General features: G+C 41.4%; 2 protein-coding genes across 17 annotated transcripts in view; one reads left to right on the top strand and one right to left on the bottom strand.

Moving 5' to 3' along the window:
• The window catches only part of svilc (supervillin c), a 40,559-nt gene that overhangs the window by 17,738 nt on the left and 702 nt on the right, over window positions 1–22,119 (top strand). For 5 of the 11 annotated variants that reach the window (XM_037089363.1, XM_037089357.1, XM_037089367.1 and 2 more), the window contains 16 exons: window positions 671–815; window positions 904–1,222; window positions 1,361–1,503; window positions 1,586–1,685; window positions 1,767–1,971; window positions 2,429–2,562; window positions 2,679–2,834; window positions 3,120–3,263; window positions 3,355–3,467; window positions 4,293–4,448; window positions 4,656–6,376; window positions 7,806–7,971; window positions 8,224–8,379; window positions 12,918–13,172; window positions 13,794–13,959; window positions 15,424–15,516. In XM_037089363.1, coding sequence (XP_036945258.1) covers window positions 671–815; window positions 904–1,222; window positions 1,361–1,503; window positions 1,586–1,685; window positions 1,767–1,971; window positions 2,429–2,562; window positions 2,679–2,834; window positions 3,120–3,263; window positions 3,355–3,467; window positions 4,293–4,448; window positions 4,656–4,745 — 1,705 coding nt within the window. In that variant the 3' untranslated portion in view covers window positions 4,746–6,376; window positions 7,806–7,971; window positions 8,224–8,379; ... (1 more) ...; window positions 13,794–13,959; window positions 15,424–15,516. Of the gene's footprint in view, window positions 1–670; window positions 816–903; window positions 1,223–1,360; window positions 1,504–1,585; window positions 1,686–1,766; window positions 1,972–2,428; window positions 2,563–2,678; window positions 2,835–3,119; window positions 3,264–3,354; window positions 3,468–4,292; window positions 4,449–4,655; window positions 6,377–7,753; window positions 7,972–8,223; window positions 8,380–12,917; window positions 13,173–13,793; window positions 13,960–15,423; window positions 15,517–16,126; window positions 16,184–18,685; window positions 18,753–22,119 lie in introns of all 11 variants that reach the window. The other 6 variants (XM_037089362.1, XM_037089361.1, XM_037089364.1 and 3 more) reach the window with 6 other exon arrangements.
• On the bottom strand, window positions 4,868–12,992 carry tmem98 (transmembrane protein 98). 6 transcript variants are annotated; one of them, XR_005072933.1, is made up of 8 exons: window positions 10,857–11,001; window positions 10,133–10,367; window positions 9,371–9,502; window positions 8,633–8,666; window positions 8,435–8,550; window positions 8,297–8,356; window positions 6,297–7,951; window positions 4,868–6,159 (listed from the first exon to the last, which is right to left on the bottom strand). XR_005072933.1 is itself a non-coding variant. In XM_037089378.1 (8 exons), the coding sequence occupies exons 3-8, from the start codon at window positions 10,261–10,263 to the stop codon at window positions 7,750–7,752; spliced, it is 675 nt and encodes a 224-aa protein (XP_036945273.1). In that variant the 5' UTR covers window positions 10,264–10,367; window positions 10,498–10,561; window positions 10,857–10,983; the 3' UTR covers window positions 4,868–7,749. The 6 variants fall into 6 exon arrangements, 5 of the variants coding, with proteins under 5 accessions (XP_036945273.1, XP_036945274.1, XP_036945272.1 ...); XM_037089378.1 differs by adding an exon at window positions 10,498–10,561 and having other exon boundaries at window positions 4,868–7,951; window positions 10,857–10,983; XM_037089379.1 differs by adding an exon at window positions 10,524–10,561 and having other exon boundaries at window positions 4,868–7,951; window positions 10,857–10,978.

The raw sequence follows: 22,119 nt of genomic DNA, 5'->3' as shown, positions 1-22,119 counted from the left end.
GTATTCCTGCGGCTGCAGAAATTTTACTCTCATTTAGCCACGAGAGCGTTAGCGCGACACAATCATCTTCCGCTTCATCCCAGAGGTGTTGGATGAGGTTGAGGTCAGGTCTCTGTGCAGGCCTGTCAAGGTTTTCCACACCAAACAGGGAAAAAAAAAAAAAAAAAATCTTTAAGGAATCCGGCTTTGTGCACAGGAGCTTGCCAATGTCAAATGTCTAAAAACGACTGAACCTTTGTTATTCATTGTGTTGAGTTGTCTGCTCGGATTATCCCAAATGTTCCCAATAATCTTCGAATCCATAAAATCGAGTCATTTTATTCAAGGTAATGGTTCGTTTCATCTGATCGCCTGTTTCTTTAACTTCTGGAGAAATGCCAGATGATACATCAGAGAGTGAAATTACTAAAATATTAAACTTTTAACCTCGTCTGTCGTATTGCTGCTGGAGTCACGTCAGATAGATTTTTTGTGGTTGTTTAACACAGAAGAAAACTACTCCCATGATTCTCTTTATGACGTTGTCAAACTAAGTGTTTTGTTTTCATTATTTTGATCGGGCATTTTAAGGGACGTGTATGTCCACACACTTTTGGCCATAAGGTGTATCACAATTTAGGGCGTCAAAACCAAACAGTGTATTTCACTGAGTCTCTGCTTGTGTGCTCAGGAGGGGAGAGGGACGGCCCAGCTGGGCGTTGTTCGGCTGCGTCTCCGAGCACAACGAGACGTCTCTGTTCAGAGAGAAGTTCCTGGACTGGATGGGCCGGACTGGAGGCAGTGAGGAAGCTGCTCCCATGAATGAGGAGACACAGGTTCGTCTCAGAGTTTGGTATTCGAACGTCAACCTGCAGCACAGACAATAATTCTCTATCCACCAACTGTTCTCCATCTCTTTAACAGCCTGTCCCACTTCAGTCCTCCCTCTCAGTGTCCCCGTCGTCAGACCTCCTGAGCGCCTGCGACGCCAAAGCTCTGGTGTCGGGTCAGTCACTGGCAGGGGACGGCTTGGTCCACAGCGTGCTGGCCGGGGTCGACGTCCAGAGGGGGCACGGGGTCATCACGCTGGAGGAGGGACGTCAGATGGAGCTGAAGACGGTTGCCGTGGACACCTGGCACGTCCAGGAGTTCGATGACAGCGAAGTCCCCGTGGAGAACACCGGACAGCTTCACGAAGGAGACTCCTACGTCATCCGCTGGACATACAGCGCCATCACTGTCGGTCCGTGATGTTCACGATGTAATACTTGAACTTGACACTTCTTTCCTGTGATTTTTGCAGTCGGTAACTTGTGCTTTATGTGTGGAATATTTTTTCTTGGTGCAGTTTAATGATGATTTGTGATTTTCCCTGCGGTAGACAATCGCGATGAGTGCAGCAGAGAACCCAGACAGAAAGAAAACACCGCCTTGTTTCTGTGGAGGGGCCGACACTCCAGCGTCAGCGGGCGGGACACGGCTGCTTTCCTGTCCATCGGGATGAACAACCAGGAAGAGTCACAGGTACGGGCTTCAGTATGGAAGTATATACAGTTTGGTTTAAGATTCAGAGTGATACAGGGCTTTGTGCTTGTTGCTCCTGCAGGTGGTGGTGCCTCAGGGAAAGGAGCCTCCCTGTTTCCTGCAGCTCTTCCAGGGAGGCCTGGTCGTTCACAAGGGCAGGCGAGACAGGGCGGCCAACACAGGTACAGTACAGCCATGTTGTTTTTCTTCTTAAAGCTGTGGTGTGATTTAAAAGACATGTCGTCATCCGCCTGTTCTGGCAGAGTGGCGTCTGTTCTGCGTGCGAGGAGAGCTCCCAGAGGAGGGATCTCTGCTGGAGGTTGATTGCTGCTGTGCAGGTCTGAGGTCCAGAGGCTCTGTGGTTCTCCTCAACAGCCAGCAGGGGGCGCTGTATCTCTGGACGGGCTGTAAAGCTCACAGCAGCTCCAGAGAGGTCGGCCGGAGGGCAGTGGAGAGGCTCACCCAAACGTAAGTCTTGAAACATTGGGTGGCAGTGATGTTTTTACATTTAATATGTTTTCTTTTTTCTTTCTTTCTTTTTTTTAATTTGTCAATTATTTTCCTGATTCATTAATTTCTTTTAGTACAGAAAATGCTACAAAATGTGATAATTGAAAATATGATCACATTTATATAAATATCCAAAAATATCCACATTTAAGAAGTTGAGTTCAGACAACTCAGACTTTAAATCTTAATCAAAAGGAAATTGTGAATTGGATTTTAAATGTTAGATGATCATTTTAGAATGCACAATGAAGAAGGTAACAATAAAAAGGACAAATTATGATTCTTTAGGCATTTTGATTTGTGTAGAAACATAAAAATATTTTCTCTTTTTCATTTTCTATTTGTACTTTCTTAATTTGGAAACAGGATGAAAAATGTCCACGTCATCACACAGAGTTGAATGTGTTTTTATCAGGTGTCCGTCAGAGTTGGGTCTGAGCCAGAGCAGCCGTGTGACGGTGCAGGTGGTGGAGGAGGGCTCGGAGCCTCCGGACTTCTGGACCGCACTGGGGCAGATGGACAGGAAGGCCTACGACTGCATGCTGCAAGGTAGAAACACCCTTCTCTCCACCTTCTCTCCACCTTCTCTCCACCCAGGACATTTCCCTCTTCTCTCACTTTAAACTTTAAAATCAAACAAAAAATAATGTGATGTGTACTGTCAGATCCTGGAAAGTATAACTTCACACCTCGCCTCTTCCACCTGAGCGGTGCCTCGGGGAGCTTCAGAGCCGAAGAGCTGCAAAGTCCAACGCGGCTGCCGGGGCTTGTTATGGCGATGCCCTTCGTCCAGGAGAGTTTGTACTCTGTACCACAGCCAGGTGAAGGCACGCTCACCTTCAACACACAAAAGCCCTCGTTAACATCTCCTCAATTGATCTCCAGTTGTTTTATTTCACCAATATGCCTTAAAATTTTGTTTTAGTTAGCACATTTAAAAAAAGGCCTTTAAGAAGCTGCTGGAAAGACTCTTTGCTGAATCCTTTTTTTATTTAAACCCAAACATCCCACACAAACATCAAAGTTGACCTTAATCTAATATCGGTCTAATCTAATTCCACTTTATTGTCTCAAACATCGTCCCATCTTTCTTGTCTGTCCTCCAGCCTTGTTCCTGCTTGACAACCGTCTGGAGGTCTACCTGTGGCAGAGGGGTCAGCCCGAGCAGACGGAGAGCTCAGCTTCGGCCTGGAGCTCCTGGCACAGCGAGAGGCGGAGTGCCATGCAGACGGCGCTGCAGTACTGCAAAGGTACGAAGGATACGTTTGACTGGAATGGCCCGGGAGAAAAAGTCGATGCCAGTTGTTGAGGATTTTTTTTTTTTTATTTTCTGTATCCCAGAGATGAACCCAAGACGCCCACCACAGGCCTACCTCATCTTTGAGGGGTCAGAACCTCTCACCTTCACGAATGTGTTCCCCCGCTGGGAGAAGAGCCCGGGACCCCATACACAGGTACATGCACCGAGATATATAATCAGGTTATTATGAGGCTGGATGTTCTGGCAAAAAGAGAGTGTACAGTGCCAACGTTATACTTTGTACATACACATATGTGTTTTGTTCATGTTGTAGTTTTAAGGTAACAGACAATTTTGTCAGTCCAGTCAGCCTTTGTTTGGCTGCAGTCATTTTCATGCGATGGATACATTTCAGAGTTTTTTTCATCCTGAGCCATGTTTGTCTGGGATCTTGTCCAAGTATAATGTGACAGAAGAGCAATTTCCAGTCTGACCATTTTCATTATTTATTTTTTTTTAGCAATCTTTTGCCAATATGGAAAAACTCAAGGGCAGGCCCAAACAACAAGTCATTTTCTGACCACACTGCCTCCAGCATTTATCCTTTCCCAGTCTGAATAAGCCCTTTGAATACATATCAGTTTTTAGAGACACAAAAAAGGTTTCTCAAGGCCCAGACTTTACCAAATATCATCTGCAGATATCTCCTGGCCTGATTCAATTCTCCTCTCTCTATTAAAACAGGCACTGATAAAGTTTTGTATCCTATTGTGTATTTGCAACATTAGATTTTTGTTATATTTTAATGTAAAATACATTAATCAACACCTCAATTTCTGAGAATAATTTTATGGGTTTTTTTGTGGCACTGAACACCTAATTGTTGACGGTAATTGTTGAAGTAATAAAGTATCTCACTGTCCTTAAACTTACTCTTCAAACAAATACACTACATGCATCACATTCTCTCCTCTTTTGAAGCACTCTTTCTTTCACGGGTCTCTATTATTCATCTCTCTTCCCTTGATGTGCTTGTCAGGGCGACGCGGGGCGGGTGAAGCTGACCTTGGTGCAGGACGCCCTGGCCCAGCTCATGAAGACCCAGTATCCTTTGGAGGAGCTGCTGCGGAGCCCCCTACCTGAAGGAGTTGACCCCCAGCACCTGGAGGTCTACCTGTCAGATCAAGACTTCCAGGTAAACTGACGCAGCAGCGTGCAGTGATGTCGTTCAGCCAGCAGGTTGCAGTGTTCACTGAGTAGAACTCACCACGGGCTCATGCCTGTACTCTGATGATTAATCCTCAGAGGAAGTTTCAACTTTAACATTTATATTTCATGACTTGAATTGATTTTTTTCTGCATTGTTCTCCTCCATAAACAAATAACTGCAATTATGTTTCAGGCTATTTTGGAAATGAAGAGAGATGAGTACGCCTCCCTCCCGAGCTGGAAGCAAATTGATCTGAAGAAAAGCAAAGGGCTGCTTTGCTAGACGGCGATAACAAGCGGAGGCTGACCGGCGTTTCCTGCAGCTGACCTCCTCCTCCACTGAGAAAGGAAAGAGGACAGGGGGATATTTGCACCATGTTGCTGCACAAAGGACTGCTCACAGTGTAATAAAAAGAGGAAATTCACTTTTATTTATGTCAAATTAGTACGAGTGTGTGGACTTTTTATCAGACATGGATTTCTCTGTAGCTATCGTTCAGAGCAAAAACACACAACGCATTTTTCCTATGAAACTTAATTTTATCTGTACAAATCAATGAAGATAAACAAACCAAAAAAAAAAAGAGAGAGGTGTGTGGCAGTGAGGGAAAGACATCAGTAACAATCTGTGGAATAACGATGAGAAAACAAAGGAGTGCTTACAAAAAAAAGATCAATGCTAATAAACAATGTAAACAAGAAAAAAAATAAAAGGCTAAACACTTTCTAAACGTTTCCTTCTCGATCGATCCATCTAAACACCTCTGCATGTTCAGAGCTGCAGCTTTTTTCATTAGATTTTTAAAAACTGCTGTTTTTTCCTCCTGATTGTCACCAGAATCTTAAACAAACACGTGTGCTTGACTCCCTGATCCATCATGTGTATTTACCAGTCATGTGTCATTCGATGTACTCATGTGTTCATTTGCCTGCCAGCCTTGTGTGTACAAATGTTTGTGCCATGTGTATTGTAGCCTAAGCCCATGTGTTCAGTGTGGCTGTGGGTAATGCCTTATTATTCACCATTAGCTATGCATGGAGAAGCATGATAGATATGCTCCAATAACATCCCTCCGGCCCCGAAACAGCACGCTAATTCTGCTTCACCTCAACCGACACACTGTTCAAAAAAAAAAACCCAACAACATGGCAACACATGAAGACAGACTGTATCCCTCAGCGGTGTGTGACAGCTCAACATTTACAGCAACACTTCGAACAGCTACTAGTGATGTTCTTAAAATGTCTACTTTTATACTGGTGTAACATCCTTTTCCTCTTGTAGATAGAAAACAGCTGCTGCAGTTGAATTTGATAGCAAACCTTGAGCTTTTTTAAGCATTTTGTTGTCAGAATTAAAAGTGTTTCTTGACTCACTGTCTACTGACTTTGTACAAGGGAAAAATAGGATATCTACAGCCATGCTAGCTGCTCTATAACATCTCTGGCTGTACTTAGGTATAAAAGTGGTTTGATGCTACATGAGTAACTGTTATAAAGCTAACATTCTGATGTTTAGCAGTTATAATATTTAGCATCCAACGCACTAGCCTAAACAAAGATGCTAAACATCAGCATGATAACATCACAATAAGAACATGCTGATATTTAGCCAGTATAATGTTTAGCATCTAAAACATGCTAACACATTTAACAAAGACGCTAAAATATATTCATGAGTTTCAGTAGTCCTACACCTGCCATGTTGGGGACCAACACAGGTGTTTCAATTTGAGTTGTGTTTCTGATTGGCTTAGAACTAATTCATTAGTTTGAAACACCTGTGGGTCCCCAACATGGCAGGTGTAGGACTACATTTGAAACTCATGGATACCTGCTGCACATTAGCATGGCTACACTCACAATGATCCTGCAAAAAAACTAAACAAAGATGGAGTTGCTGACATTTAGCAGGTATGTTTAGCATCTTACACATGTTAACACACTAGCCTAAACAAAATATCATAGTGTATCATAACATGCTAACACTCTCAGTGATAATTCCAACGTGGTGATGTTTGGCAGTTGTAAAGTTTAGCTCTAAACAACTAAACATCAGCATGTTAGCTTTGTTGTTGTCACTGTTAGCATACTGATGTATAACAGGTATAATGCTAAACACCTAACACATGCTGACAAACTCAACAGTGATAGTAAACATTAAACCTGCTTTAATTCAACATTGACAATGCTAACATGCTGATGTTTATCACCTTTGTTTAGCGTGCTAGCATGCCAAAACATGCTACTTAAAAGTAAACAAAAATACAGGCTGATTGGAATGTGAAGTAGCCCAAGTTGTAGTGTTGGAAAAATTCAACTTTGCTGCCAGTATGTGTACATTTTTGACCAAAGTAATAATGACCCATGCTGTGGGGCACATGAATGTCCAAGCCATTTTTATAAATCAGAAATGTGATCCTGCAGTTGTAGAGGAAAGTTCAGTGGATCAACAAAGTCTATAGGATTCATCCTCTGGAAACCACTCACATGACTAAAAACCTTTCAGTAGAACAGACACCAGCTTCTATGTAAATAAGAGCCTGCATGAATCATAACACAATGCAGTAACTGGTCAAAAGAGCATTATTTAACTGGAAAAACTTCTCTGCTGCTGCTGATGTGGCTGAAACTACAGGTGTTGCTCTTGGGAAAAATCACAGACGGGTGATTTCAAACGGCGCAAGAGTATTTGAGGGATTTTCCACAAGTCACGCTGACCCCACAAATTGTAAATACATCTGGCTGGGGTTCCATTGGTCCAATGAGTCGGAGCCCTTTTGGGTTCACTGGCTAACTGGGTGTTATTTTCCTCAGAATGGATTAGCTGACTAAGCCTTCATGTGACTGAGCAGTGCTGGTGAGATTGGATTTAGGCCCACTGCTGGGTGATGGCGCACTCGAGAAGAAATTTCCAAAAGGCCTTTTACTTTCAGGCAGCTTACACTTTAAATAGAGCAAGACTGAAAAGATCTGCAGCAGGGTTACATATAAAAAAAACCCTATATCTGTACTTGTCAGCTATTACTACGATGCTGAAGAACGTTTCGCTGCAAATTTGATAAGAAAAAAAAAATGTTTGCACCCAACAGTGCTGCCTGTTTACTGCTAAGTGTCCTTTTAGATTGGATGGTGAGTTTGGGAAGTGTGCCTTTTCAAAACTGCCTGGCAGAACATCTGCCTGTTAAGTACTGATTGAGTGCAGAAAAAAGGAAAAAAAGGGCAGCTCAAGGATAAAACGGACAGATTTGCATGCGCTGCTGCTGCTGTTTGTTTGTGTGTTTGCTCTAGATGGCCTGTTCTCTCTGAAAGTCGGCTCCGTGTATGTATCGTTCTGGTTCAGAGGCCAGCGCTGCCTCGCGCAGAACCACCATGTGATCTTCGGCCGCGTGAAGCGACTGGTCGATCCAGTCCATACTGCCGGACATGTGACAGGCGTTGCGGGTGACCAACACCAGGTGGCTGACTGAAAGCAGGAGAGCGGTGGCCCTGAGGAGGAAGAAGAGGAGGTATCGATCTTTTTACTGCCTTTTGTGGCTGCTGCTGGCTGAAAAGCATTTATTTCCTAAAAGACCGACTTCGATGAGTGTCTTACGCTGCAAACGCATTAGTTAGTCAGACTAAATTATGAAAAACACAAAGGTTTGAGTTATAATATTTCCCTGGTGGCATCAATTTGCTGTGACACTGTGACTATCTCTGCATACATCAGTGGTTATTACATTACGGATAAATCAATTCAAATGGTTGCTCCTCTCCAGCTCTTACAGATGCCTAATCAATCAGACTGAAAGTAAAAAAAAGGCTCTCAAAAAGCCTCTTTAAAGTGATTACCTGGCATCCAGGAGGATTGGATCCAGAGGCGGGTACATGGATCTGACCACGTCGTCCACCCTGTGAGACGAGACCGTGAGCAGGTGAGCCCGAGTCCCTAATGAGTTAATACTGCTGGATTGAATGCAGGCGTGTTACCTGGGGCTGATGCGTTTGGCCACAGTGATGATGTCACTTAGGCTGGCTGGTGCTTTGACCTTTGCCCCCGAACCCATTGTCATGGCAACCAGCTTCTCAGTCAAAGTGTGGCAGATCTGTACGTGGAAGTTTAATGTGTCAGTCAATAAGTAGGACCACTGAAAATGGACGCAAGGAGGAAGCAAGACATTCTGTTACCTTGAGGATGGAGATGCAGTGAGAGACCAGTCCACTGTTGGAGGAAACTTCACAGAATTAGTTGCTTATATGAAGATTATTTAAATAGGCAAATGAGACACTGTCCAATCAAAGGTGCGCTACTCTGCATATGATTCCAGAACAGAAATTTAAAACACTGAACAACGTCGGTCTCAGTATTCTTCAGCATTCTGCTTTTACAGAGGGAATTATGGATACATCTTTTTATGACTCCATGAATCAGAAAATACTGTCAGCAGCAATGAAATATACATTTGTTTTGCAATGTTTTTGGGGGAATAAAATATCAGATAAATCAGGCTATGAATGATAAATGAGCAAACCCCTCAGAGCAGATCGTCAGATTAGAGATAGAGAAGATGTAGATGGAAGAAAAACTGGAAAGTTTTGGTCTAAGTGCCACTAAAGTGCAGATTTCTGGCTCAGTGTCTGAGAAATGAGCCAATTGAAAATAGATATCACCGTGAAACAGCTAGGTCGGCTTTATAGTAATGAAAAGACATGGAAGCTTTTACCATATGAGACCTCTGAGACAATCATTCTTATATTACAAGTTTCCTAGTTAAATTACAAGTTCTGTGTTTATATATGCAAAGTATGTTTAAATTCCGGTAGTGTTACAGAAGGCCTGTTACTGAAGCAAAACAAAGCCCAGCCATAAACATCTTGAACTCGAATGTCAAGCCACAATGCCGCCAGTGAGATAGTAAGACATACGAGGCATCCTCTATCCAGTCCTCATTCTCCAAGATGGCCTCAATGTGAGGGTTGGTGATGACCACGTCGTCCAGCTCCAGCTCTGACGGCTCACTCTGGGTCTCCATGGCTCCGATCAGATCCACTGTGGGCCTGTCAACGAGAGCACACAGTGTTAATACATAAGCCAGTTAACTCAGTTAGCCGCGCAGCTAGCAGTCCAACCTGGGAACTTGAAACACTGACAAAGTCTTAGCTAGCACGGGAGCACAATACATAGACGTCAAATTTGTTATTCCTTCATATTCTGTTGGTAATTTTACCGACACATTTTTTCCAACTGCAACCTTTTAAGAAGTCAGAATCAGAGAATTATGACTTTTACTTAAACATTTCTCAAACCAACTAATCCAATAAAAGTTGACAATTCATTTAACATTTGAGAACTAATCGATTAATCATTGCAGCTCTACAAACGGATATTTATTGTTAAGGTAGATTCAGTCTGACTTAGGTTACAAAGAACATTAAAGGGGTGACCTGATGACTTGGGCGGTTAATATGCCAACCATGAACGTCCCCTGGTTCAAGACCTCAAGGAGTTGAATCTCTTTACCTCATTTTACCTCACCACTTTTGCTAATCAGTATGAAATAAAATTGTCCAGAAATAACTTTTAAAAGTACAAAAGTGAATAAAAAGGTGGAATATTATAATAGAGTATCAAGTAACAGGTGAACTAAAACCAAGTAAACCAATATATTTAAGCGGTACTTCACTGACTTGGAGTCGAAGTGGTGCAGCAGGTCGTGAGGGTGGCAGTAGCGGTGTCTGCACACCACCACCAGGGCAACGAAGGAGGCCAGGAAAATGGTGGCCAACACCCCGATCGCCACGATCACCACCGTCTCCATGGTGACTCCGGCTTCCACGGCGGCTGCAGGCAGCGACTTGTTTCGAGAGGAAGAGAGTCCAATCAGGATCGGCTGATTGTCCGAACTTGATTATGGGCGCTCATCTGTTCAGGGGGAGAATAATGGGAGGTTTCAGTCTGATTGGGTGACATCGAACCAAGAGAAAATGCCATTATCGTCACACTTGAGGATGCTTCTGCAAGGAAATTTCCATTTTGTTGAAACGCAGAGCACCTCTGAGTCAGTGGAGAGGAGAATACCATCAGCAGTGATTTGTCCGTTTCCAAATGTGGCACACCTACAACGCACACATAAAGCTGATCTTTATCTGAGTACACAAGGAGCTGAAGTGTACTTGCCCTTTGTTTGCGCTTCACACAATGTCAAAATGAGTGCTGAGTGTTTGCTACAGAGAGACTTTGTGCTAAACTGGGGCAACCATCACCGACAACAAACATTAAATCCATTCTATTAAGTTAAAAAAACAGCCTGGAGATATTCTGTTTGACTCATTGGCAGCTCCACATGCATCTAAACCGGCAGGCTGAGCCTCAAACTTGAGAAGAAAACTCTCACTAACTTTGACCTCCTACCTTCTGATGTTTTCAGTCCGGGCCAAAGTACTTTTGGATTATCTGCAGTTCAATTTAGGCGACATTTTCCCACACTTAGCGTCTCTCTGAAAGCGTAAAGTGTACCTGTCCCTCTGCCCGAGTCTAGTCACTCATTAACCCGTCCTGCCCCACTTGATTACCTGTGTGAAGGTGTGTAAACCCTCTGGAGCGAAGTCAATGGCTCCCCTGGCGGCTCTCTAGGTGCGGCGCAATTGATTTGTAATTAAGCGTGACATTTACGAAGCAGAGGTACAGTTTTATATGCTGTTACAGGCACAAATTACCAAAGGGCAGCTGAACTTTTCCGCATTACAACATCGTAAACCTGCATTTCTTGCCTGGATGATTATGTGAGATTCGGCAGTGGAATGCTGTAATTCTTTAATCAGATTAATTTGTGTTACACTCGCCGTATCACACAGAGCTTTCTCCTGTCTCTCTCTCTCTCTCTCTCTCTGCGCTGCCCCGAAGCTTTTATGACTCCTTTTTCACAAAAGGTAAACTGAGTGATTGGAGGGATTTTAAAAGGTGAAGAAAAGTTTTTTTAAAAAAAAAAAATCACTCAATGTCCCACATTCCTCAGTGTGGTCTGTGATGATAAACAGCACCAACACAGCTGTCTCAAATGTTATTCCTTTCAGTCAGTTTTGCTCTTTGGCCCTCAGACCCAAGTTCTGGATATTCTCTTTATAAAGAGTTTGTTTTTTGTTTAAACAAGGATAGATGTTTTTCTTTAGAGCATATCCGAGAAAAATTTACTGCAAATGTACTTTTTTCTTGGCATAGACATAACACCCAATTCACAGTAAAACAATCCCAAATAAAGATCAAACTGATACATGGATACATCGTACGTGAATGAATACTTTACACCAATAAGATAAACACTAATTTCATTTCATTTCATTTGTGTAGTTTCTGCACAGCTGAGGTTAAGAAAGAGGAGGACGTAGTATGTACTTGTTTGTAAATGTGGTATCATATTTTCCTTACACTTTTCTTCGATTATGACTCTTGGGTACTTTTTACAACATTATCTGCTACATGCTGGTCTTACTACTTCTACTCAGTGATGGAATATAACTCAGTACAAGTATTTTCTGCGAATTTACACTTCCACTCCTCTAGAATTGAAGGCAAATATTGGACATTTTAATCCACTACGAGTACTCTATTGTAGGCAACTGGACTTTTTCTTTAAGACATTTCATCTCAAATTCAAGAGACTGCTTCAGTTCAAACTAACTAACAACAATAACCATGACCTGGATAACTCAGAACCATCATCAACTTCTGCACATTTCCTGCCAGGAAATTACTTTGGATACTTAAATACATTTAAAATCAGATCCTTTTACTTTACTTTAAGGCTTTCACATCATATCTCCAGTAAGACTTTTGGTCACTTTTTACAACACTAATGATCTGCCACATGATCCATTGCAGTAGAAAAGACCAAGCAACATTATAGCAGATTGAACTGGTGTCACTACCTTTACTGAAGTCAAATCTGCATCTGAATACTTTTGTTCAACACTGCAAGACCATTAAAACACTCTGTAGCCTACACAGATGTTTTCTTAAATAGAATAAACAAAAGCAAAACTTATAAAAGAGAAAATAAAAAAGTGAAGTGACACTGAATTAATCCATTTAATGGCGTGTGTGGTGTGTAGGCTGTTACTGTGTGTGTGGTCTCTGGTGGGGGAAATGAGCATGCAGAGGGGAATCATGGGAAACAAAAGTCACTAATAGTGTACAATGTGGCAGAGATACACAAAACACACAACTTTAGCGACTAATTTCAACAGTTCCTTCAATTGATTAATAGAACATACAGAAGCAAGCTTTTTAACACCACAAACAAAGATTTCAATTTCAATAAAGTTAACTGAAGATTTTTTTTTTTTTTTTAAAGTCTAACAATTCCTACACGAATGAAGCAAACAGTCAATGGGTTCGCGGTTACTCACCTAAACATTTTGTCCTTTTTGCTCGGATTCCTTTGAGGAGACAAAACACTTTCCTCTCCGCTTCCAGGCGCGCGGAGACGGCACCGACATCTCCAAATCTGTTCTCGTGAGCGCGCGCGGAGCTGCTGCAGCCGCCAGTGACTGAAGTGAGATGATCGCACCTTCAGCGCGCGCCCGATGCGTACACCAACGGTCGCTGGGGCCGCGCGCGCCCGCTGCCATGTTGGAAAAGGAGAGCTCTGGACTCAGTGCGACATCTTTAACGCTAGGTGGCGGACTGCACCTGCTTAACATGCGCTGCTCTCATCACACACGACAAAAGGTAAGGTCACGTCCGACGGAATTGAACGATTCTGTGGGGTAATGAGGTCTAACCGTGTAGTCATTTGTAACGGCTGATGCTGAATTAGCACATTTATGCTAATGCTAAATGTGTCGTAGTTGCTTGTTTGTCACCATTTAGCTTGTTAAATCTGCTCTCCGAGGAAAACTTCGACTTCCGTCCCTGCCAGGGTAACATTTTTATTTTTGTATTAGTTGCAGACATTTTGGCTTAAAGTTATGAAAAGCACAGCTGTAAAAATAAGTAGGTTAGCTTAATTGGCTTATTATTTGCAAAGCGCTGAAGTCACGCCTTATTCCGGTTTCCCTCACTGGAACTTAATGCAGAAAAACTTAAAATGGAGAGAGACAAATAATGTTTTGATGTTCGTCACTTTAAACGATGATTTTACCAACTTGAGGAAGTCGCAGTATGTCATTACAGTGAAATGAAATAAGACTGTATTGTAAATTTGGCATCAATCATAAAAATACTGTTATTTGTAGTTTTGGTCTTAAAAGTGATCAGTTTATCGCCAGTTACTGAGTCACAAATTTTATCCCTGACCTTTGTAAACAGAATTGATTATTATTACTGACATTCAACTTCTCACTCTCACAGGAGGCTGTTCCCATCTGCCTCAAGACAGCCAACATGTCCCTGTGTCTAAAAAGTCTGCAGTGTCTATTTAAAAAGAGTGACTGCCCTGTGGCACTCACCCAGCACAGGACACAGGTGTATCCCCCGTCATTCCACCAGACTACAGAGCAGCTTCTCTCCTCAAGATGTGAGACTCCTTAAACTCATCTTCCACACACTTTATAAAACACTAAGCAAGTAAGACGATTACCAAACAAACCTTTTGGTGATGGTCGCTGTTGTGACACTTTCAATCACATCACAAGTTCCTCAACAGCAGATAGAGTTTTCGCAGTTGTGATGAAATAGTTCAGATGTTCAAATTTCCATTTTTTTCTGTGCACTTTCTGAAGCCTTTAGTACAGGGGTCACCAACGTGGTGCCCACGGGCACCAGGTAGCCCCCAAGGACCACATGAGTAGCCCTCAGGCCTGTTCTAAAAATGAAAACTGAATATTGATACTATTTGTCTCCCAGGTTGTTAAGTCATTGTTGATAATTATTGTGAGAAATCATTAGCGTGATCTGTGTCTTCACATAGATGAGTATCATTAATCATTAATAATCACATGTAACTAAAGACAAACTGAGCAAATTTGTTATTTCAGAAGAGTGTATCAAACTGGTAGCCCTTCGTATGACTCGGTAGCCATGAAGTAGCTCTCAGTTTCAAAAAGGTTGGTGATCCCTGCTTTAGTAGATTCAAAGTTCATTATAGCCCTATGAAAGAATTGTTGACTAAACCATCTCACCCCAAGGTCATTTTAGTTGGCTGTTCTGGAGCTCAGTCACTAATTGGTGAAGATCCTGTGACATTTTCAAAGCTCAAGAACAGCTTTTTATCTGACCTTTGTGATGTGTGACAAAACTTGAAACCAAATGCTGAACACACAGAGGCAGGCAGGTAACAGAACAAAAGGTGAGCTTCAAAGCCCAAAATGAAAGCAACAAAACTGACAGAAACAGGCTGTTTGTACCAAAACAACTACAAACCAGAAGCTCTGGGAACAAAATGAGCAGCACAGTGATGATAACAAAACAAACTAATTGGCAAAGAGAGAGGGAAAGAATTAAATACACAGGAGGTTCATCCGGGACAGGTGAAACTAATCAGGACATTCACAAGAGAAAGACAGGACATCACATGACATGAGACATGAGGATGAATCTTAAAAACAGGAAACAGTAACAACCAAAAGCCCAAATCATGACAACTTTGAGTTGATTGGTGTTTCAGAGGTCAGTAATTAACTCAAAAACTCAACTTTTGAGCCAGTAAGAATGAGAGGTCCTTAAAGTGTTCATTAATAATGGAATTTTATTATATCTACCGTTCAATGACAACAGGGCAAATTACCTCTCCTGATGATGATGTCATAGAAAGCTCCAGAACATTTACAAAATGGACCATCTGATAAAACCAATTGGATGTATTTCTCCAACAAATTATTTTTAAGAATGCAATCCTTATTCAAAAAATACTTGAGAGGCACTATAAAAGGGACGAATTATAAAATAATCAATATCATTTGGTTGGCATGCAAGTTGTGTTTCAATGTATCCTATTAATAGCAATTAATATGTTTAATATGATGTTCCTTTATCTTTGCAGAGCACACTGCTCACTCTGCACATGGATAAAGTGCTGAGAGCAACTTCCCTTCCCAAACATGCAGGATCATTTACAGAATACAACTTTAAAGAGGTATGAGCAGCTGCTTTTTCTCTCTGCATACATCACATCAACTCCTGAAACATTAAACCATGCCACAGTGTAAAACTGTTAATCCATCTCTGTGACACACCACAAGTCTGATGCTTTCTCTCATACATTAATGCCCTACATCCACTTTATCCTGTGTGCTCCACTTTGCCAGAGCTGATTGGTACCACCAGCAGAGATAATTATCCCCTCTTCAACTGAATCCAGAATAAAAGCATAAAAGCAGAGTACCTCAGCACAGAGACCGTGAAAGCTGGTTTGAATTGGAGCCATCCTGTCAATCACAGCTATGCATCATTAGGTGTGTGTCAGTGTAGCGTTCTAGTACAGGCGCATGTCTTTGAAGTTTTACTCAGCACAAGAATGGAGAAGCAGACTGGGCCAACTCAAAAATATATTTTTTTTAACAACATCAGTGTGGATAGAGAATAGAAATTTAGATTCTCATAGTTTAAATTGAACAACTTTTCTTCTCAACATCATGACCACTATGATAAATTAGATAAAAAAATAATCCACCTCACGAAACTACATCTGTATCTTAAGGGAAACTTTACTGAGTCTTTTCCACTGGTTTCTGCTCACCTTGTAGCATTTGTTGTTCAAGCATTGGCCCACAAGCTTCACAGTCTCACCAGTCAATAAACAGGTGAGTGTTATACAGTAGCGGTATTAAGCAGCGGCAGAACTAATCAGCTGGTAACTGCCAATTCCCCCTGAGAGTGAACCTGCCTAGCTGTAATTGAACTATTCACTGTCTTCAGTGCTGGCCAGGTGGCTGTCAGGAGTCCAGGAGCTATAGAGAAATGACTTAGACTGAGTTTACAGGAAAGACGTGTATTTATGGTAGAATGGTTAAACCGCTGAAGTACTTCATAATTTCCTTCAAATGTTAGTTAACTTTCTTTCATTGAACAGGTTGTAGCATTGCCTCTTGGGGGTTGACTGGTCCCTGAAGGCCACTCTAAAAGAAACAAAATATATAATGTTACATTGTAGATTCAGACCTGTATGTTCAAATTTGATTTTGACCTTCCAAATTTGTTTCTGTGTCCTTCCTCTCAACAGTGTTTCTGCTACTGTATAGCAGAAGTCCCTGACAATGTTAACTGTAATATTATACTGCTTCAAGGTTCATGTAGCACAGTAATTCAATTCTCTTATTGTGCTTCATGATCATGCACTGACTAGGCCATGTGAATGTATTTATCATACTGATGTAATGTCTGTAAAGGCTAATTAGCCTAATTGACAATTAGCCTTGCTAAGAAGAAATTCAACCCAAAAACAAGACGGACAGTGTGGATGACAACCCCCAACAGAAAGACATAATAATATAAAAATAAATACCAACAAATGCTTGATGATGTAAATAGTTTTTATAGGCATGACATTTGTGTGCCACATTTTTAAAAATCACTATTCTTACCATTTAGTGGCTGTAACATTTAAGTTATAGTGTTCTTAGTCTTGTTATTATGTTCTAATTATTGACAACATGCACCCATTATTATTTTGCTATAGGGGAAAAAAAACACCTGGCTTATTTGTATTTTTTCAAACTAATCACTGTCATTTTGAATGCCCAAAGCCCAGCAGAGTTGAGTCCTGGTGTTAAAATGGCTAAATCCCTGCAAAAGAAAAAGTAACAGCTGCTAGCTTGTTTAGGTTAGTAAATTAGCGACCAGGTCATAGTTACAGGAACTTGCCCTTTTCAGTGTTTGGATTGCTAGCTCTGAGGTCATTGTTTCCTTGTAGCAGTAAAGATTTTGAAAATGATTACCTGCCATTGGCCACCTGAAATATGCAGCCTATACTCACTGTCAGCCTCAGGTGAGTAAGTATACTTTGTTCCAAGAGATATTTACTTGTAAATTAGGAATAAGCAGTTTTCATTGTCAGTTTTCATTGTTTTCTGAAGTCAGTGATGTTTCCCCAACACGTAGATGTATACTGCAGGTTTCCAAAAACAGCCATCATTCTGCCATTAGTATTTATCACACTCAATGATTAGAGCAAATGGATTGTATCATAACAGACATCTCCCCCCGTTGTCTCCTCCAGATCTTTTGATAGACAAACTGGTTTGGCAGCTGCCGAGTTCGGCAGTCGATGGGAAGTAGTAAATGAAGCATGGTTTCCCTACAACTTTATTTCACTTCTCATTATCTCAGGCATGGTCCACACGGCACTGATGGATTCATGACAAACTAAACAGACTGAGTTACTCCCTGTCACTCTCCTTTTGTTCATAAACAGTGAACAGAAATGGCCGTTAATCCTTGTTGATGATTTTACTTCGAGTCATTGGAGTAGATGTTCATCACTGGTGCTTTGGACTGTCTGCCTTTAACTGATCGATGTTGTGGGTTTGTTTACAGTCCCTGTGGCCTTTCATGACATCTTTAGCCCTGTGCAGCTCTCCAAGCAACAGGGGAGGGGCATTAAGTGTGTGTTTGTGTGAAGGGGGGTTGTTCTTAAACAGATGGCTGAGGGTGGCCTTTGAGGAACTGTGGTGCTGGAGCAGCACTCTCATGATTTATCTATTGCTCTCAGTGTCTTAATCAGAAACAGTGGGAAACAGTCTTCACTGTCACTGCTTGACAGCAGTCTTTGTGTTGTTGACAGAGTGGCAGGCATCTCAAAAATATTTCCATCAGTCTCCCTTGCAGGTGTGGTCGTTTAAGCGGAAAATCAATCAACTTTGGCCATTTTTTTCTGTGTTATTTCACATTACTTCGATGGCTTGGATTCTGATTAAATTCAAGACTTCATAAACAATTATATATTAAAGCAATGTTTTCAGACCTCAGGTGTAATCAAGATTTTTCCTATTTTTTCTTCACCTTAGCTGACTTCATTATCTTCCTCACATTGTTATGCATAAGTTGAGGCTTTACTTCATCAGCGCAGAGACTGAAAGATGAGAATGTTTACCTGGGAATAAAGAAGAAAAAAAATGTTGCCATCTCTTCCAACAGTATATTGGAAAATATTACTGGCCAGTCTGCGGGGAGAATTGCTGTTGAAGCCCATATACCCCCTGTTGTATTTTCTACGCCCATCTTATGTGTTTTGTGGAGGTGGTAATGCTTCCCAGATTTAAAAAAAAAGAAAAAAAAAAGATGTTTTGTTTTCTCTGTTTTATCAGCACTCTGAAGCTGGAGGCAAACCATGACAACACCATCTGTAACAGACCATCTGACTTAGAAACGTTGGTAAAGAGGTTTCACCTCTAAACAATAGAATAGTTATTAAAAATGTATTTTTAATATGTGCATATGTTTGGTTCTGTGTTTGTTTAAGACCTAAACTCGGACACAATCACCACGACCTGAAGTTGTCAGAGAGTGGTTGGTTTGTGGCTTGTTATACTAGATAGATTTTCCTATTGTGCATGTGAAGCGCTTCTTTTTTGCTTGTTTTACATGTACTGTTGTGACCTTGTGGTTTGTACATCGATTTGCTTCTGCTGTACTGAGCTTGAATGAACACACATGATAAGGAACTAACATCAGCATGGCTGCCACAGATGATTGCGCTCTTATGTATCAATTTCTTAATAGTTCAATATGAAATAATTCAAGTATAATGTGGGTTGAGTCGTATGTGGTTGCATCAGTGCTAAAGTTGGCCAGATAGATAGCTTTTACAAGTCCAGCTCCAATTTTAAAATGAAGAGGGTTTTACTGCGTTTGCAACTGATTCACTTTTTTAAAGCACTGTGACAATGTGACTGTCCATCAGAATTTTGTGTCCAGTTGCTTGAGGTGATCTATTTAATTCAGTTCAATTTCAATTTCTGGGACTTATCCTCTCCAATAAGGTTGTTTTATGTTTCTAGTTAGGCAGAGAGGAGAGGCCTAGTGGCCACAGCAAGGGTTGCCCATCCATACACACCAAGCTTGGAAGTTACTTGGTTTTGGCAAAAGCTGGAGAGGTTGGTGTGTTTACTGGGGAAACTACAGTTCACAGTCCCCTGTATTAGCCATTCCGCTTAGCACTGGAGGAGAAGCCTCCAAGAAGCATTCCAGTAGCGCCTAACGATGTAGATTAAATACAGAGGCATAAATCAAGCCATAATCATCAACCCTATCTATACCCTATAATCATCAATTAAATCCCCCCCCCCCCCCCCCCCCCCCCCCCCCCCCCCCCCACACACACACACACACACACCACCAAAATCCGTAAAGGCTGAGCACCACTGCTTTTACACATTGAGAAGAGCCCATCTGGTGGTTTAGGCATCTGGGTTTATTCAACTAGGAGGGGACTCTGTGACTGTCCCAGAGCAGACTGGAGCAGTTGTGTATGTAATATCTATGGCCTGGTTACACCAAAAAGAGCTGATGAATGTGTGTCAGCCTGCTGCCAATGTGACCACGTAGCCATCATAAATGGCAGAAATTGATTAGTGGATGAAATGCACACACAATTGACAATCATCCACATGTTTTTTTTTTTTTTTTTTTTTTACATATTTCTTATTGATTTGATTAAGAGACCTCTTGTGGCAGACATTACATACTGTTTGTTTAGATTCTTGGCCAGCACTAGTCTTTTTGGGACCATAAAAATTCTTAAATTTGGTATGATTGAAATTATGCGTTAATAGAAAAAAGTAATATGTAATAGTGCCTTCCAAATGCCGATGTTTTTCTTACTATAATTTTGTATTTTGTATAACTGTGTATGTTAAAACGCCATAGTTTGCATAGCACCCATATTTTGACAGTTTTCATAATCCCCAAATTTGTTAAAGGGCTACTAAGGGAGCCAAATACTCTGACAAGTTTTGTTTGTCACAACAAAATAAATCTGACTTCAAACCTAAATTATGACAAAAATGGAAGCTTAGGGCCTGGACCACCAGGGAACTTGTGATCCTGTTGTGTGCACAAGGGATTTGCAGCTTTTGATAGAAAATGAATGAGGCAGCGGTTCTGCCTCACTCAACACATTTAGTCTGGGTATAACCCGAGACTATTTGGCACTAAAAAGAGAACGAGGGAGAAGACTGCTGTAACAATCCGAGGATCCATCCAATGACTATTATTCCCATGACACAACAATGCATTGTGTAAAGCTTGCCCTGGGTGGATACGAGAGGTGAATGCTCTAAATGCACTATATATCTGATGGCCATGGTTGAAAGGGCTTCAGATGCAGAGAACGTGAATAGATTAAATGGTCTGTTCAACAATAAAGCAAGCAGAACTGCTTTATACAGTAATATCTTTAAGAACATTGCAGCTCATTACGTAAACTGACTGAAAGTGAATCACTAGCATATTTAATAAATGGATGCATCTGAATAGATCATCCAATGAATGGACTATATGACACCCTCTGTTCATGCAGAACATTTTCAGTTTTAAGTGCCACTTATCATATAGTTTACTTATAATAGTCCTGTTTTATAAGACCTGTACTGGTTTTCTGGCCTTTCAACTTGTTAAAAAGACAATTTTCTGTGAAGAGGGACTTGAAAATCTCTTGACTTTCAGAATAAGGCAGAGGAAAAAAACATCCAAAAGTGAAACGAGAGAGTTTTTCTAAATGTTCCCAGCTTTTACCCCAGGGAGCTCCAATCCCTGCAGCTCCAACGGCTTACATGGCTTCCTATTTTATAAGCAGCTGAGTTGGAATTGCGGGAAGCTCTGTGCAACTGAGAGTGATACAATGGGGCTGGGTGCGGTGGGCTCAGATAAAGGGTGGGGGATTCAGTGGAGTATAGGACATAGAAATGTCCTTGAGAATCAAAGAATCCAGCAGGCATTTAGCCAAATGGCTCTGCTTCTTTATTTCGCCCGGCCTAGTCTCTTCTGTGAAATCCCTTTCTTGGCAGGAAAACTGAGAAAAACGGCAAACATTTTTCTTTTGTTGCCTTTGCTGCAGATTACAGGATGTTGCAGACAAGTACAGTATACCAATACGTGTTTTAGTATGTATGAATTATGCTCATTTAGCAATATGATCATGGATGCTTTTCATGCTTTTATCTATAAAAAGACTTTAAGCAGATGCTGTTAACCTCTTTACACCAACGATCATGAGATAGTAGATTGACGTCTCATTTGTGTAGATATGATCTTGTATGCCCGCCTTGGAGCCTACAACTGCCAATGAGTGGTGTAGACAAGTGACCCACTCTCTCCATTCTCCTCTCTCCTGAGCTGCTTATATGCCAGCCTCTAGATGATTAATACATCATTTAGTCAGCATGCATAGAGTGCTGCTCAGGTGTGGAAAATGGTTTCCCTCTGGTGCTCTTCTGTTGGGGGATCATGTTAGCTCAGAATTGTTGAAGAAGGTTGAGGCACTCAAGAGGGTGATGAGTTAAAAAGCCTTTAATCTTTCATTACAACAGTAAAAACATGCTAACAGGCAGCCACAAAATATGAAAGGGCTTTTTAACTCATCACCCTTATGAGTGCCTCAGACTTCTTCAACAGAACTGAATTTGAACTGAACTAATATTTCATATTTTATTAATGATATACTGATTATTGAACATTAAAGCAGTTGACTGTCAATTTAAATTTGCTTCCTAAATACCAAGAGAGTGATGTGTGAGTAAAC

The sequence above is a fragment of the Acanthopagrus latus genome, chromosome 23, assembly GCF_904848185.1.
Source record: "Acanthopagrus latus isolate v.2019 chromosome 23, fAcaLat1.1, whole genome shotgun sequence".
NCBI classification, from domain to species: domain Eukaryota; kingdom Metazoa; phylum Chordata; class Actinopteri; order Spariformes; family Sparidae; genus Acanthopagrus; species Acanthopagrus latus.
The sequence above is the reverse complement of the archived record's forward strand: the minus strand, read 5'-3'. Positions and strand labels throughout refer to the sequence as shown.